This window comes from Scatophagus argus, chromosome 11 (assembly GCF_020382885.2).
Source record: "Scatophagus argus isolate fScaArg1 chromosome 11, fScaArg1.pri, whole genome shotgun sequence".
Taxonomy (NCBI): domain Eukaryota; kingdom Metazoa; phylum Chordata; class Actinopteri; family Scatophagidae; genus Scatophagus; species Scatophagus argus.
This window is the reverse complement of record NC_058503.1, coordinates 22,923,750-22,940,178: the sequence shown is the minus strand read 5'-3', so window position 1 is coordinate 22,940,178 and position 16,429 is coordinate 22,923,750. Positions and strand designations below refer to the sequence as shown.

At 47.1% G+C, this 16,429-nt stretch overlaps 2 protein-coding genes and 1 long non-coding RNA gene across 10 annotated transcripts; 1 reads left to right on the top strand and 2 right to left on the bottom strand.

Moving 5' to 3' along the window:
* Positions 1–238: 238 nt before the first annotated feature.
* On the bottom strand, positions 239–7,196 carry LOC124067657 (interferon alpha/beta receptor 2-like). 7 transcript variants are annotated; one of them, XM_046405211.1, is made up of 7 exons: positions 6,904–7,196; positions 6,498–6,630; positions 5,383–5,558; positions 4,476–4,627; positions 1,881–2,091; positions 1,497–1,618; positions 239–955 (listed from the first exon to the last, which is right to left on the bottom strand). In XM_046405211.1, exons 1-7 carry the CDS (start codon positions 7,013–7,015, stop codon positions 788–790), a joined length of 1,074 nt encoding a protein of 357 aa, XP_046261167.1. In that variant the 5' UTR covers positions 7,016–7,196; the 3' UTR covers positions 239–787. The 7 variants fall into 7 exon arrangements, with proteins under 7 accessions (XP_046261167.1, XP_046261168.1, XP_046261170.1 ...); XM_046405212.1 differs by having other exon boundaries at positions 6,907–7,196; XM_046405214.1 differs by having other exon boundaries at positions 6,928–7,196.
* On the top strand, positions 883–2,754 carry LOC124067659. The gene is made up of 2 exons (XR_006844789.1): positions 883–979; positions 1,382–2,754. It is a non-coding gene; the product is annotated as an uncharacterized LOC124067659 (long non-coding RNA).
* Positions 7,197–7,323: 127 nt separating the features above from the next.
* LOC124067656 (interferon lambda receptor 1-like) lies at positions 7,324–16,389 on the bottom strand. Of its 2 annotated transcripts, none has more exons than XM_046405208.1 (8): positions 16,237–16,389; positions 15,673–15,794; positions 14,799–14,928; positions 14,404–14,579; positions 13,781–13,929; positions 12,945–13,095; positions 12,599–12,714; positions 7,324–9,251 (listed from the first exon to the last, which is right to left on the bottom strand). In XM_046405208.1, exons 2-8 carry the CDS (start codon positions 15,719–15,721, stop codon positions 8,559–8,561), a joined length of 1,464 nt encoding a protein of 487 aa, XP_046261164.1. In that variant the 5' UTR covers positions 15,722–15,794; positions 16,237–16,389; the 3' UTR covers positions 7,324–8,558. The 2 variants fall into 2 exon arrangements, with proteins under 2 accessions (XP_046261164.1, XP_046261165.1); XM_046405209.1 differs by lacking the exon at positions 16,237–16,389 and adding an exon at positions 16,020–16,196.
* Positions 16,390–16,429: the final 40 nt, after the last annotated feature.

Below are 16,429 nucleotides of genomic sequence, written 5' to 3'. Positions count from 1 at the left end.
TCTGAAATACCAGGGACGTCTCCAGGAACTGATCTGAGGTCTGCCCCAAGTAGCACTCTACTATACTAAACTATGATTGGCTATCAGCCCAGTCAGAGGGGCACCTTAGGTAATATTTAGTTGTTATTAACAATCACAGTGAACATTTTACTGCATTTTACATTTTCAGTGCAGGACTGTTACTTGTCCCAGACTATTTTTAGTACTTTAAATAAAAGATCTGCGTACTGACAGAACCCAAAGAGGAAAAGGAGGTTTATCTATCATTTATGAATTTACAATAACAATGGGTTGATCCAAAGTAGATGTTAATAAGAGAAGATGAACTAACAAGTTTGTTTCCTGGAAAATTATCATGAAAGGACTGTAACGACAATAATAGTTGTTGAAAAACTTTCCAGTGTTTAAATTTAGCACATACATGTGGATAGCAACAACAGTAGTTATAGACAGTATCATTTCGTAAAAGGATGGACGCTTTACAAAAACAAAATAAACAGTATTAATGTAATAATGCACCAACTATACAAAAGTTTTACAGTTATTGCTATAAGACTTTCACTCTGAGTTTAACATATACAACAAATTCAACCACCTCAAACTAATCTAGAAAGTCAGAGAAAGTTAGAAATATTGACATAAACAGAATTATTCCTATTTTCAGAATCATCTCACCCTGAAACTAAACCACTGACATTACCCACAACTCCACTTCTTTTCAAAGCCGTCAGCAAAGTCTGGTCCGCCAGCCTCCATCGCGTCCTTCTCCAACATGTGGTTTCACTGCCTATCCATCCTGTCCCTCGTCAGAACTGATGCTCAGCGCTTCAGCAGGTCTGTGAGCAGGCAGAAGACACTCAGCTGAGTCCCCTTCATGGAGCTGCGTGGTTGAGATCTGACCCGAGCGTTCAGGCGGTGCTCTTTCAGGACTCTGGCCTCCGAGGAACAAGTACGACTGGAGACAGGACATACGAAGACAGTGAGGCCCTCGAGCTGCTGATAACATGTACACACACTTGGAAGTCCCATTCAGTCCATTTAAATTGAATGAAATTATGTAGGAGTGATTACTGCTGAATATTCCCAGTGGAGGATTAATCCACATTTGGATGTATTGAAATTAGCCACAGGATGACAACTTCATTCCCATCAGCCACTGCTAGAGGAAATATTCAAATCCTAGTCCGCTAAACATCAGCACTGTGAGCATGTTAGCATTTAGCTCAAAGCACGGCTGTGTCCAAAACTTAAATGTATTATTAAAACTTTTTCTTTCTGATAAATATTCTGCTTAAGATTAATCTATTAATCACTTGATCAATACCTTGATACCCTCATCTGGTTTCTGATAATCAAAATGTGATCTCACCATTTATTTCAGAAACCAACTAATTAAACAAGCCGATCAGCATCTGAATAACAAAGGACTACAAGTGCAAAGGTGAACATGAACCATTGATTCTGGATGTCCCAGCACACGCAGCTGGATCTCTTACGCGTCTTCTGGACAGCCACGGTCGCACTAATCTGAAGCTCGGCCGAGTGCTGTAGACGACCAGTCCGCCGAGGAGACAGCCCAGCACGCTGAACACAGCCAGCAGGCTGTAGACCACATACACTGTGAAACAGGAAGACAGAAACACCAATCAGATTCCTACACTTTTCCTGTTTGGAATATAAACTTCTGAAGTCCCCTGATATAAACTGAACAAAGCTGATCTCCTGGACGTTTCCACTGCTCGCTTTCTGTGTTATTACACTACATCAGAGTTAATGAATGTGAGTGCGTTAATGGCTCTGCTTTGTCCTCAGAATGAATAGACTCAAGCTGATTGTAGAAAAGAGGAGAGACAGACAGACAGACTGCACGTGTGGATCACCTGTGAGTGTTTGGTTTGCGGTGTCAGAGTGCAACAGGTGTGACGTACGTGAGTCTGTGGGCTGAGGAGGGCTGGTGAAGGCGCAGTGAGCTTCGCCGGTCACAGACTTGAAGTTGAACAGTGTTTTCAGGGAGACGCTCACACAGTACTCCACACCTGGCTGCAGGTACGTGATCGTGACCTCCTCTTTGTAAGGCTGACTCAGCGTGAACTGCAACACAATAGACAAATCAGCTGCTAAAGGCCAGGAACACGTGACCCGTGAAGCAGGATGTGGTGCTGCAGCAAATCGTTACCCCAGTCATTCTTTCCACTGATCTCCACTGATTCTGTGCATTGTTTAAAATAACGTTTGTTTGTGAGAGTAGGCGACACAATCCCCAGCTCATTAAATCATTGGCAGCTCTGCCCCTGGCGTCTGCATTTGGGTCCCACCTCTCGTGCTCCTCGTTAGCCAGCCTGCACAAACCTAACAGTTTAATCTCTCCATCACTGCGGCAGGCAGCCGTGGCTTCCCCTTGTTTCTATCATCCTCTTTTTACACCCAGATTTGCCTTAAAGTGGTGGTTTCTGTAGGCGGTGCTTGTGTATTTCTTTGTTCAGCTGTCCCTGCTCGCCGTAACTCACAGTCTCTCGTGATTCCACAGAAGTTATTGTTGCAGTTACTGAAGTGAAGCTGATGCGTTTCACTTCCTGTGTCAGAGTTCTGTAGTTGCTTTTTTTTTTTTTCCAAGAAACAGCTGCCAAACACCAGGTGTTTGCTTCATACGGCAGGAAACAGGCCGAATCTCTGACGTGTCAAACGCTCTCCACTGAATCTTCTCCGTAAACCTGCTAGATGAAGAAAATAAAAAGGCTCCCAGTGTTTCCTGAATGTCGCACTTAGAACTGCTTTATTGTGGAGATTTTTTTGTTCGTGTTTTGAAGCTTCAGGGTGAACAGGAAGTTCATTCAGATAGTGTCGTTTTCTGCCCTCTCTGGTCTGATCAGCTCTTATCGCCTTCATACACTGTAACTGCATGCAGAAATGTGGGGTGGGGGAGATTGAAATTTCAGATGTGAAGATTAATTTCTTCTCATTATGTCAGGTGTTTTCCTTGAACATGAATGTACGAGAGGAAGACGTGGGTTAAGCCGCACAACTCTGAAAAACATCAGCCATCTGAGGGAACCCGGCGGCTGAGTGAGGCAGAGATAAAACCGACTGGCCTGTCATGACACAAAGCTGCTCTGCGGCTTTGCTGTCTCGATTTCTCGGTATTCCGCACTGCTCTGAGTTTCATATCATCTAAACACACGCAATCCACAATAAAACGTACTGAAGGAAACGTGCAAAGTGTTACCTTAAGAGGAAGCGATGCTGGGGCGATAAACGGGGATCAAACAGAACAAATAGCTCTGAATCTCCGTCAACGACCTTTCTGATTACACCAGACCAAACACAACACCAGCCCTGCTTCAAACCACAGCAGCCAAGCTTACTTACAATCTACAAACATTCGGGTGCAGGTCTTATTTATTTATTATTTTTAAGGAAAATCGGTGTAAAAACATCTCCTTTCTCGACATTTTGTGAGTTTATGTTGTTTGTTTGTTGGACTGTGCACTAAGGTCACACGTCAGCAACAACGAAGACGACTCCCATGATCCCGCGCTGCTTCACCACATCACAAAGTACGGATTTTTATCCAGAAACTACAAACTGTGCCTTTAAACCATGGATCTAAATCAGGGCTGGGCTGCCGACAGACACAGATACGTGCGTCCACACGAAAATAATGAAACCGCCAGGCTTTTCAAAATAAAAGCAACACAGTTGTATTGCATGCACAGCATAAATACTTGTTCATTTGCGTTAATGACTGACATACCGCGGCCGGACCGGGATGCCCAGGTCTGATCTAAATGAATCGAAAAATAAAACTAAAATATCCAGCGTGTCAGTTAAGATTCGGGGGATTTGTCTCGAGGGCACAGGGAGAGCGGGAAATCAGCTGGCTGTTCTGTTACAAAGCTCCCATTGCACACCTTTCAGTAACAAAGACACATGAGAAACTCTTGACTCTCTGTGAGCAGACTGATACCACCTCAAGATAAAACGCTCACTTCCTGTGGCGACAGCATCTCAGAAAAATCTCTGCATGCAAAAACATGCAAAGGCACAAACGTCCAGTTGGATTCAAAGATCAACTTGTCAGAATTTGGAGGTCAAAGGTCACCGTGACACTTTCAACCCATGACGCCGCTGTCCGAAAGGTTAAAGGTCAGCTTCGCTGTGACATCATAATGTTGTCTGTCCATCACTCAGCAGCAGAACTCAGGAACCGAGGGGCAGATTGTGGTCACATATTGAACTGGTGACTCTAACTCGGGTGTCCGCCTTGAAACTGTGCTGACTGGACGATACTGAGCCTCAGGCGCTGAAGCTCTCTGTCAGTCACCACAGGTAGGACACGAGTGGCCTGACTCACCTGACTGCTGTGAGGAGGCGCACAAAGCGAGGTGGTGATTCTGGTTTCGTACTGCACTACAACAGCCTGTTTGGAGTGATCACATCCCAGACAACACCTGATGAGTGAGTGTGACGGCACATACCTGTACACCATCCCTGGTCCTTTTCACTTGGATGACCAGGTCTACATGGTGGTCCCTCAGCTGCTGGAGTCCCTTTGTTGTAGGAGCTTTGAACTTCAGGAGCAAACAGTTCCCACAGCCGGACACGCTCAGATCAGGAGGTCCCAACACAGCTGCAGGGAGACAAAAACCCGATTCAGAGGAGGCTCATCACAGGAGGAATCATCACTGTGGAGATGCTGAGCATTACGTCGTCTCACAGCGCAGAAGGAAACGTGAATCTACGGATGGACGTGAGGCTCGTGCTCGTGACAGGGCGGGACGCCAACATTAATGATGTCCCCCTCTGCTGAGCTGTAACGTTAGCCAGCTTAGTTATTTATCTTCTCGTTTCTACTTCTGCATGACGGCACAGAAATAAAATAGTTCCTGCATGAAACCGCTCACAACAAGCCCTGTGGATGATCTGGAGAAACCTGGTCATGATTTCTGGGGTTTCTCACATGTATTTTGTCACTTTGAGCGCCACAAGTGAAGTGTCATGTGGTTCATTATGTTCAGGAGGAGGCAGACGTCTCTACAGCTGATAAAACTATCTGGATGGATAAAGTGCTCTACAGGTTAGACAAGGGTTTTCTTTTGGGGTGAACTGCCCCTTTAAATCTCCTCACATTGGCCTACAGTCACTGTCATAATTTTTGGAGAAACAGCATCAGTGGATCTTGTCAAGCCCCAGTGCATGCTGGGAGGATCCTCAACACACAGTCGCATGAAAGCTGATTACCACTGGTTTCACTTTTATTTCAGAATATTTAAATCTAATGTTTACTTGTTTAAGCAGGATTACTGTAGCCTGAGTTAATGAGTTAAAGCCCGTGTGAAGAGCGCTGAGAAGTGAGTATGACTGAGTGTGTCGTGGGTCTCTCACTGTCTGCCAGAGGTTGGAACCGCTTGGACGCGGTCCATTTGGACGTCTGGTTGGGTGTGAAGGCCTGGACGCGGGCCTCGTACTCATCAAACGTTTCATTAAACGCTTGGGTGAGACTGCACGTCTGTCCGGCCGTCAGCTCCAAACAACCAGCCACCTGCTGCCACGAGTTCCTCCTCCAAAGAGACAGAAAACACAGAGTGAGGGGGGGAGGGGACAGGCTGGTTTCCGCATCACAGATTACATCCCATTACAGCTGAGTAAGAAGGCAACTGAGTGCTCGCGTCATCCTGATGCAAGGAACTCACACGTGTTACGAATTGTTTCAGTTACTCAAAAAGGAAAGTGCTCGGCGCAGAGAGGTGAAACAAAAATGAAACACAAATGACCTGCTGAACAAACAGGATGTGAACTGCGTACTTTTACTACGAGTACACAGTGTTAGGATCAGGACCGTTATCTTAGGACAGAAGTGTTGCTGTCAAAGAACCATCCCAATGGATTTCCTGAGTTAGGATGGCCAGGCCTGCCCGCTTCTCTTTGGGTCGGATTTGAAAACACGTGATGTGACGGCAGCTAAGACTTCCTATCCAGGTGTGCCTGCAGCTGGTGCGTTGCTACGGTAGCCCTCGTCCCTGCAGATGGACAGGTATGTGGTCTCTGACCCGCTGCCTGCCGTTTTCATTAGAGTTTCACCTGCTGGTCAACTTAGCGCTCACATGTCACCATATTAGCACCAACGATTACAAAGCTCTACAAAGCTCAGCCCCCCCATGATGGAGTGTGAGGCTGAGGTGTGTCCGTCAAATCAGGCGCAGGATGACCTCCTGTGGTAACTCGTCTAAATGAAATGAAAGCCAGCTCAAGCAAAGGCCTTTGGAGTGTCACCAAACTGCGGCGGGTCAAGCTTAAAGCGTCTTTGGGTTTTGGACTGTTGGTTGGACAAAAGCAACAACCTGAAGAAATCACTTCGTTCCCTCTGAGAAATTTCCTGGCAATCATCTCCCAAAATTCAAACCCTGCTCTCTGCTGGCCCAGTAGGTCTAAAGAGCAGACAGGAAGTCGTGAGTCCGACCCTTCGCCTGTCCTCTCTGCTCGAGCCCTCGACTGAATACCTGAACTGGAGGATCTCGACAGCAAAGCGGGCGCTGGACGGGGTCTCGGGGCCCGGCAGGAAGCTGAGTGTGTGCTCCATGTTGAAGGAAGTGATGGAGACGTTGGTGGGTGCGGGGAGGGAAACAGACACCACTGCAGAGGACAGGACAGAATGAGGACATTTAACTCTCACATTCTTACATCTCTGCATCACATTGAAGAGCCAAAATCTACAAACACACAGAAACGTTTCCTGTGCAGCCAAGCGGAACAGAACTGCTGAGCTCAGCATGCGCACACACACACACACACACACACACTCTGCCACAAATCTCTCAGTCCAAACGTGTCCAAACCAAGAGACAGAGAGCTGATTAAAAACACACACAAACACTCATAAAGCTGAACAATAGGTCTCATATTCACCACCTCCGTCCATGGGAGCATTACCCAGCTGTGCAGTCAGCAGGACAAGCACCGTCCACAAGCCCATCTTCCCTCCATGGACTGTGCTGTGGCTCGCAGTCTCACGTCTCATGAGGAGGCTTGTTGTTGGGTTTGAGCACACAACATATAGACAGGGATGGGAGGGAGCTGGGGGCTGGGACACATCTCTTATTATGTTCAGAGTTTCTGTTTCCCCAGAAGTCCCTCCCTATGCATTTTACCCTGCAAATCCTGCACTGAGCTGCGAGAGCTGAAGCAGTGGACGGACTGGAGTCGTCACGCTTTGTCTCATTTCTCCTCTGAGTGAGTTTCAGCTGCTGTGACTGCGTTGATGTTTCTGTCTTGGCTAACTTTTGTCTGAGGAGTTTGTGTTTCTGTGAGGAGGCAAAAGGCTAACCATGACGAAACATGTAACTTTATTGGTTGTGAAATGGCTGAATACTGACTTACAGGAATGTGAATGCAGTGAATTTGAAAATACAAAAATGTCACAAACACGGAATTGAATTGTACTGTTGAAATAAAGTTGTGTGCAGCCTGTCATAACACACGTGTTGCTTTGGTGTTTGGGGCTTGGCTGAGTGACATGTCAATGGCGCACATGGGAACATAAAGACACGGCTCTGTGAAAGCTCCACCCACTCAGTCACATGTCTGACAGGATCCTCAGGCTCTCAGCTGCTGAATCATACATGATGTTAGATCACCCAAACTTGTGTTTTACATGACATTTCTCACACTCATGTGAGAAAGTGAAAAATTGCAGAAACAAACACAGAACAGCTTTTACAACGAGGTCTGTGACTGGAGGAGGAACCTCGAGGCACCTCAGGAGTCCACCCGAGGGCCGCGATGTGACCAGAGAACATCGAGACTAAAACCTCAAGTATCAGTTTTTTGTCCCCCCACCCCTAGCTGCAAATAAAAATACTTTCACGGAGTTCAGATTCTGGACTGAACTGACAAAGTCCAGCACAACATCAAAAAGCTGCTGATTAATAAATCAAGGACAGTAAAAACAGTACAGTACAGTACAGTACTCATCGTGAGGACAGTTTGTGCAAAATAGTATTTTTCCTTTCACATCAGTGATATTCAGTACATATTCAGTTGCTTTAATGTCGCTGCATCTGTCGCTCCACGTGATGTCAAATCAGACAACAATCTCCAACCACATTGCCACAATGCCCTAAAAGTCCGCAGGACGGCTCGTGTCCACATCAGTCTGTGGTGTGTTTGTGGTGCGTTTGTGTTCCTCTGTGGACAGGAGCAAACTCAAACTTCATCTTGGTGCAGTCACGGTGGGATCAACCTGACCGGAGGACGACGAAGCACGCAGGAGACCGGAAATGTCTTTTTGTTTGTGCAAAATACATTGCGAGGAAAGCTGGAAAGCTGGAGAGCAACATGACCAGAACAAAGGCATCGTGTGAGTGGTGAGGAAGAGAGACCTTCTCAGTGTGACTGCAGGTTTCTCATTATAACGAACCACAGAAAGGTTGTTTTATCACACTATGATGCGCTTCCACACTCCTAAAGCTACGACTTTAGCTGGAAGAACAAACTTCATGACCTAAAACTGTACTGTGAGTCCGTCTGGATTTCAACACATCATTAAATCATCAAAAAGACTTCTATAACAAGTTCTTCAGATCTCGTGTGCATGGACGGCCGATATATCCAGAGTCCTCGTCCTCGTCCTCAGAACAGGAAACTGTTTCCGAAGCAGCTTCCTCCATGTCCCACGTTTGTGAGGACAGGACTGGAGCAGCGCCTGCTGGAGCTGAGGGCTCAACCTGTGATTTCTCTTCCACCACCACCTCCTCCTCCTCCACCTCCTCCTCCTCCCTGCCAAAGGTTAACGTGAGGAGGTCCACACCCTGGCTGCCTCTGTCTCCCACCTTCTCCTCCTTACTCAACTCCTCCTCCTCCTCCTTTTTATCGGGCAAACCGCCAGCAGGAGGATGTGGTTGTGTGTTCCTAACGTCGCTCAGTGCACCACCGGATCGGGTCTCGGCGACAGGATGAGGGCCGACCGAGTCTGATGTTGGATCTGAGTTCGTGTCGGGCTCCGGCTCGAGAGGCACAGGAGCCGACAAAGGCAACAAAGACGGAGAGCAGGAAGAGAGGAGGTCAGCGGCCAGGCGCAGCTGATAGTCACCTTCACTCTCGCTGCTCTCACTCTCGGCATCGCTCTCGTCTGACGGCTTCTGGTTGCTCCCGTTCTCGCCTGTAGAGGGCAGTGTTGATTCAACATAGAGGAGGGAGGTGAAGGACGTGCTCTGAGGGACAAGGACCAGAGCGCTGTCTGCATGAAAGATGGACGTCTGAGAGAGATGAGGAAGATGTTGTTAAAAATCAGCACAAAAACACTCAGTGAATGTTAGTGAGAGGATGTTCTCTAGACTCTGACAGGAAACGCAAGACTTTTTAGTTTCGTAGTGCGAAGGTGTTTAAGCACAATGTGATTTCAGTCTAACTCATGGATTTTACGGACACCAGCTTCAGAACTGCATCTAACAAGCTAACTATCCTCACTTGATAAAAATCCATAAAATATAAAATAATGACGCACAGCAGCCTCCCAGAGCGCAGAGTGACACGTTCTCAGATTCTCATATTCGTGAAGCTGGAACCTGAAACTCTGTGGAAGGTACAGCAACAGGAAATGAAACGCACTACCTGAATAAAACCACAGATTTCTCAGAGTCTGAACACTACAGGAAACGTCTGGGATAAGTGCACAAATAAGAAAATCTAAAACGAAGATCTGATGAATTTTAGACACGGAATTCTTATCATTATGCTGTATGATCAATCAGATGTGTTTATGGTCGCGTCTCTGAGGATTAATCTGTCGAAGACAAATTTCCATCACAAGCTCCACTGTAATTTGCCTCCATTGTGCTTGTACGAAACAGCTGCTTTACAAAAAGGTAGAAACTACAAATGTTTGTGTTCTTATTTCAGATATTACTTAACCCTGACCCTCAACGTGTGGGTTAATTCACTAATCGAGGGCTCAACCCGCCCTTTCAGCGCTAATGTTTGCAGTGCTTTGGATCAGGTGTAGTCTGGATCCACTACAGGAAGCTCAGCCGGGCCCACGATCGCAGGCACCAGTCAAAGGCACTTCGGCCGACTGGATGCTCATCGCTCACAGGCCGACCTCGACTCGTCGGGCTTCGATACACGAAGCCGCGTGCCTTCAGCGTGCAAAGCAACAGCACGTTTGCCAGCAGTGGAAATGCTGCTGAATCACATGAAAGGAAGCGCTCGGTTCGGAAAACAAACAGTTGGTGAGCAACCATAAGCCTCAAGTGCCCTCCCTATTTAACATTTCATTTATCGGCCACATACGAGTCCTGCTCGAGGGGAAAGCCCCGCTGCGTCTCGCTGGAGACAATTAATAACTGAACACGAAACCACATCTTTTTGCAGAAAAAGAAGTGTTCAAATCCCCCTCGCGTGAGACAAACACCACTAATAATAAAAGTTTAACTGTAACCGACGCCCACACGTGGAACAGCAATAAACTGAACACGGCTCATTTTCAGAAATGTCAGCCTTCCCCTTTCTGTCCCTCACACGTTCAGTCATTCAGATTCTTTTAAAAGCAGTTGGGATTATTGTTATTGATCGTCATCAGTCTCCGAAATCATCTTTAAACGCTTCTCAGATTTCCAGTAATAGAGTACATTTCCAAATCTTTCTGGGTTCCTCCGCAAATATTTGGAACCACGAAGACGTGCTGTCGAGTTCCGTACACCTGGTACACCTGGTACACCTGGTACACCTGGTAAACCTGGTAAACCTGGTGTTACCTTGCAGAAGCTCTCCAGTGTTTTTATAGGACGTGAATCATGGGATCAAATGAGCTGATGTCGCGTGTTGTGAACTCAGCTGCCTCTCATGAATAGAGCTGTTAACACAGGACCGAGTGTCTCCCTGAAGCTGAATATTTCCTGACACAAAAACAAGTTGTGAGCTTTGGAAACGCTCACTTCTTTCTCTTCTCGATTCATTTCGACTTTTGGACTCCACACACTCTGGAGGAGAGACGTGCAGGTTGGGTTTTGTTTTTTAACGTTCACTCGACCTGCTGTGGGAGCCAACAAGCAAAAACATAAGCTAATCAAGCACAACAGCCGACCTGACCCCCAAACCAACAGTCGAACGAGTGTTTTCAGCAGCCTGAGCTGACAGAGCTGCTTAGTGTTTGTGTGTGAGGCGTTTACTCGCTGTGGGGAATCCCACCATCTCTAGAAAGCTTTAGCTTTAGCTCGAGTCTGCCGCTGACTCATAAGGCTCGGCCTACGCGGTTTCCTTACATTCAGGAGTGACTGTTTTCCAGTCCACGATGTGCCGATGGATGACAGCACAGCACACGTTCTGGCTAATACTGCTTCAACATTTCACTCCAGTCTCTCAAACTCTGAATTGTAGTCGGTGAATTCTGAAAGGCGTTTGTGCTGAGCCTGTCGCCCGGCAGCTGCCTGCGTTTGCCTCTTTTCTTCTTCCACCGCAGATCAACCACAGCCATTAAGAGCTGCACTCATGTGTGTGTGTGTGTGTGTGTGTTTCCGCCTGTTGTTCTTTCCTGTTTCTTTACTCAGAAAAAGTGAAGTGTGAGCAGCTCGTCTGCAAACCACACATAAAACTGTTTTATTGTACATATTAAGCCACCAGAGAAGTGGATCTGCTCTGAATAACAACAACAGCACAGATCTGATTTTAATTCTCATTCTTTGTCATTCATTCATCAGTCATTTTGCCACAACACGTCACACCACAGATGACTCTTCAAAGTGTCAAATACCACGTGATGTGAGATGACACGTAAAACCACAGAAATTCTTAGTGACTGTGGAGGAATATTTCATGTTTTCCCAGGCGGCTGAGACTCAGATCTTGTTCCTACAGAACTGGACACGAGTCTGCTGGCTCTGTTTTCATAAAGATCATCTCCAGACATGTGCAGAAACACATTAAAAGCTCTGAGCGTTTGTTCTTCTAGCAGAATCGTTCAGTCGTCTGGCTAGAAAGTCACAAACTGGAAGTTTTAACAGTCGCCTCCTTCACGGTGATGAAGTCAGGCTTCACGCTTCCACATCACATTTCTGTAACGACTCGGCTTCACAAACTCACTTCGTCCGCCCACGTGTTCAGCTCAGGTTTGATGCGAGCGCAGGCAAAAGACTGAAAAGTCTTCAGCCAAGCAAAATAAAGAAACGCAAGGAAACGGACTGTTGAGCGGAGAGGGAGTTTGAACGGCACTTTATCAAACAACGTCACTGTTGCAACGAAGGAGACATAATCGATAATCGATAGACGGAATCAGAATGAATGTGACTTAATGTCCCACGTGTTGCTCAGATCACGATCGGAGCTGTCGATATGTTCGATCGGTCCAAGCGTTCCTGGATTCGTCGCTGTCGAATTCGCCCTCGGTTTTCTTTTTAACTCTGCGACGAGTGCAGTGACACGGATCACTGCGAGACCTGTGTCACGTTCCCATAACGACTGCTGACTATCTCATTTTCCGTAAAGAGACAATTAAAACAAACCAAAAAGTGAATTAAACAATTCGAGGGGTCGGCCCGAGTCACCTTCCAAGAGCTGCTGCTATCACCTCCTGCTCTGAGCGCTACAGTTCAATGAAAGTACAACATACCAGGACCCAGGGCGGCTGTCTCCCTGTCAGGCAGACGTAACCAGCAGCGACCAGCAGGGCCACGACGACCAAGACGAACATCACCAGCACAGACAGCAGGGCCGAGATGAGAGCGTCTGCAGAGAGGACAGCCGCTCACATTATTCACTCTCAGCTCCAATGTGGCGAAACATTTTTACTGGTCGCACCACACGGATGACAGGGAAATAAATAAATAAATAAACACATTTTGAACAATCACCAGCTGGGTGTTTGGACAGACAGACGACAGACAGACAGACAGACAAATGGTTTTTCGACTCATTGATCCTCAGAGTGGAAGAAACAGCAGCAGAGCGACGTGTACCTTTGTTATAGCCGCCCAGGGTGAAGGCACACACAGGTTGGCTGTAGTTGGACTTCCTGATCAGCACACTGTCTGAGAAGCAGACTGAGACACAGTACCGCCTGCCGGGGCTCAGATCCTGGAAAACCAGCCTTGTCAGGGACTTGGTGCTCTTAAAGAAAGCCACACAGACAGACAGTAGCTTAATTAGCACAAGCCAGCAAACACAGAAGGTTCGTCTCCACGCGGCTAATTTATGCAACAGGTGCAACACATCATTTCACACCTGCTCCAAACACTCAGGACGTGCAGTCGGTTATCAAACTAATTCTTACTGTTCCGTTAATGTTTATTTGTAGAGCTCTGTGTGTGTAGGACACCACACTGTCCAGCAGGGGTCACCTTTGAACTCTAGCTCACCTACAGTACAGGTAGCAACCTTCACTGGGGGGGACAGGTCTGGCTGGGTGGAGGAGAAAGGACAAAAGGTTTGGTGATGCTAAGCTAGGCTAACGCTGTGTCGTTGTGCAGGTGAAATGTTTGGCTGTATGGAGATTTGTGCACAAAAGGTATGGATTCTTAAGAACGTTAACGTGTAAACAACGCTGGTTAACCGCTGTGTCTAAGATGTCATTGAAGAATGTGGCTCGTATGTTAAACACAGTATTGATCATTAAATTAAACATTAAATTGTGTTTCCTCAGATTTTTTCCCTTCATTTTAGACCAGTCGACCGGTTTAAACTTCCTGTTTAGAGGTCAGGGGGGTCAGTTGCTCGGAACAACCCAAGTTCAAATCACAGCTGGATGAGCCTCTGTATGCATCATGGGGATTCTGGGTCCAGTACAGTACAGTACCTGCTCTCTTTCCACATCGCCGTACTTGATCCTGAGCTTGTACTCAATAATCTCATAGAAGTTCCTCAGGTGCTCCATGGGAGGCTGAAGGTCCACACACAAATGTTTGCCACAGGGCGTCATGGTCAGCAGCGGCAGGTCCAGTTCAGCTGGGAGGCGGCAAGACAGAAAATGTACTTGATTTCTTTTAAAATAGTAACTTACATTGTTGTTATGGCTCGCTTTGATTTTTTGGGGGCACAATCAAACTTCTCTATGCATATGGTTAAGTTTTCTAAAATGAGACTAAAGGGTGGCATCTCCTTCGCTTCCAGCATCACAACGTGCTGAGGTGTGTTAATGTAATACACAGGCCTGTTGCCGCCACAGAGGCTTGAGGGGGCTTACACGCCAGATCGCGTGCTGCTGTCTCTGCCGCTTGGCCCTTAAACCAGCAGTCCAGAGAGGCAGCAGAACCAACACCTCAGCAGGTCTGAGTGGAACTACTGGTGCATTTTGCAGAAGTAAGAGAATAAACTGAAGTACAACCCAGGAGAAGAGGGAGCAGAGGAAGAAGAGGCTCTGAGGAGCAGCCGTCCCTAAAGGTCTCCATTATCTTCTGGCTTCAGGTCAGAGCCACTTACTGTCTCTGCTGGGTTCGAATGAGGGGCAGCTGGCTGATGGTGACGTCTGTGTGTCCAGCTGTGCTGTAACCTGGGTAAAGTAGGAAGCCATCTTGTCGGAGAAGGCCTGCGTCAGGTTGCAAACCAGGGGGTGCCGAACACGCTCGCAGCCGGTGACTGCCGCAAACTTATCCTGGCTGGGGCAGAGAGGAGGAAAACAATATTCAACAAAACATGTGCAGGAAGTGGAGCAGAATCTGTCGTAGCGTTACACCTGACCCCGAACAGAAACCGATCTGATGTGGATCTGTGGCGTTCGGTTGATCCGCTTCATCGTGCCTGCGTGGTGTATGACGTGTGCAGTAAACTTTTGTTTCACTTCAACGTGTCGTCACACACACACAGATGAAACCCACCTCGACTCGGCGACCTCGACACGGTAGTAGACTCCCGTGGGTGATCCTGGACCAGGTGCCCACGTCAGCATGTGATGGAAATTTCTTGAGAACAGGGACAAGTTGACAGGCTTGGGGAGTTGACTCACAGCTGGAATCCAAACAAACAGGACATGAAGATTTCAATTTGATCAGCACGTCAGTCAGACCTGTTTCTTGGTCGGGAATACTGCATGTGCAATGTCTGTCAGAACAAGAATTTCCCTTCAGGGATAAATAAAGGAATTCTGATTCTGATTCTGATTTTTAACTGCTCACCTCGAGTTATTTGACTCAATATTAACCTTCAGCAGGAGCATTTCTCCTTCTTACATGTGGTTAGTTTTGTTAGATAATATACAGCCCCTGGAATAACTGCAATAAATAACACTATTCTCACTTTGAGGCCGTTTCGAGCCCCTGAGACGCACTGATAATATAAGATTATCATGATGCAAGCAGACCTCGTCAAAGAACAAAATTTGGCGTAAACATACGTCCAATACAATACATCGGACACAAAGACTCCAGGTTTTAAAATGCAAACAAACAATCCTGGGGTGTGGAGTGGATTTCTCAGCTTCAGGTTGCACCAGATGCTGCCAGCATAGCAAACCCAAACCTCCACCTGAACACTGAACAGCTGGAGTCCACTTGCATTTTGGGTAATGTAGGCGCCAAGACTTGTGGGAATAAAGAAAAACACGGCTGGTTCTGCTTTTGGACTTCAGCGGTTCTTTTTGTAACTACAGTTAATAGAGAGCAAATGAGAGAGACACGATCGTTCACTTAAGTTGGGCCTCGAGCCAAACACCTCGCGTATCCGCTTTAGAGCTCACCTTGGCTGTGCACTCACCTGGCAGGACCTGAAGCAGCCACACGAGCGTCCAGATGAGAGCCGTCATGACGTCCACAACACGTCCATGAGACCCTGAAGTCCCCGGCACCACACCTCTCCAGACTCTGCTTTCACTTTCCCTATGAAGGAGCCACATGTAGCACGTCCACCGCTCAAAACTGGGCATCACACTTTCTTATTACAACAAATGACTGATAACCTGGAGTGTGTGAAAGCTGTACGAGACCGCTAAGCGAGTACAAAGCGAGAACAAATCGGGCTTCCTTCGCTTTGTGTGCCGGTTTAGTTAGCTTGGAAACATCACAACAAACAGTTTAACGCCGCTGTAATCAGACAGAAAGTACGAGTCAAAGTGCCGTGAACCTGTACAGACAGGTAACGCTCTCTTAGCATCGTCTGCCCACAAATAAACAGTACTGGTCTCTCGGGACGCCGTAAATCCAAACGCGAGCTAACCGAGCTAACGGATATTAGCATTGATGTTGTCAGCGTGAAACTAGTCGGACTAGCGAGTCGAAGCTTCTAGAAGTCAGAAGCTACGAGATGAAAAATAAAGGATACCTGTCCGGAGAAGAGTTTCCACGTTAGTCCTTCCGCTGGAGACGTCCACAGACCGACAGTCTCACAGTGTGGACTCGTCTTACGAACTCCTGCTGTTGCCTTCACGGAACTCCAGTTAAAACGCACTCCCAAACTGACAGAGCGATGTGGCCGCGGGCACTTTGACTGGATGCTTTGAAATGACAAACAATAC

What these genes read in the sequence shown, in the direction of transcription:
- LOC124067657 (XM_046405210.1), bottom strand. Translation starts at nt 6,769, where the DNA reads ATGCTGAGCTCAGCAGTTCTGTTCCGCTTGGCTGCACAGGAAACGTTT. An exon ending in GGACCAGGGATGGTGTACAG is followed by an intron (nt 2,092 to 4,475) that starts GTATGTGCCGTC and finishes ATTGTGTTGCAG; the next exon opens with TTCACGCTGAGTCAGCCTTA. An exon ending in CGCAAACCAAACACTCACAG is followed by an intron (nt 1,619 to 1,880) that starts GTGATCCACACG and finishes CCTGTTTCACAG; the next exon opens with TGTATGTGGTCTACAGCCTG.
- LOC124067656 (XM_046405208.1), bottom strand. Translation starts at nt 15,721, where the DNA reads ATGACGGCTCTCATCTGGACGCTCGTGTGGCTGCTTCAGGTCCTGCCA. An exon ending in GCTGCTTCAGGTCCTGCCAG is followed by an intron (nt 14,929 to 15,672) that starts GTGAGTGCACAG and finishes TTTGGATTCCAG; the next exon opens with CTGTGAGTCAACTCCCCAAG. An exon ending in CCTGGGCGGCTATAACAAAG is followed by an intron (nt 12,715 to 12,944) that starts GTACACGTCGCT and finishes TCCTCTCTGCAG; the next exon opens with ACGCTCTCATCTCGGCCCTG.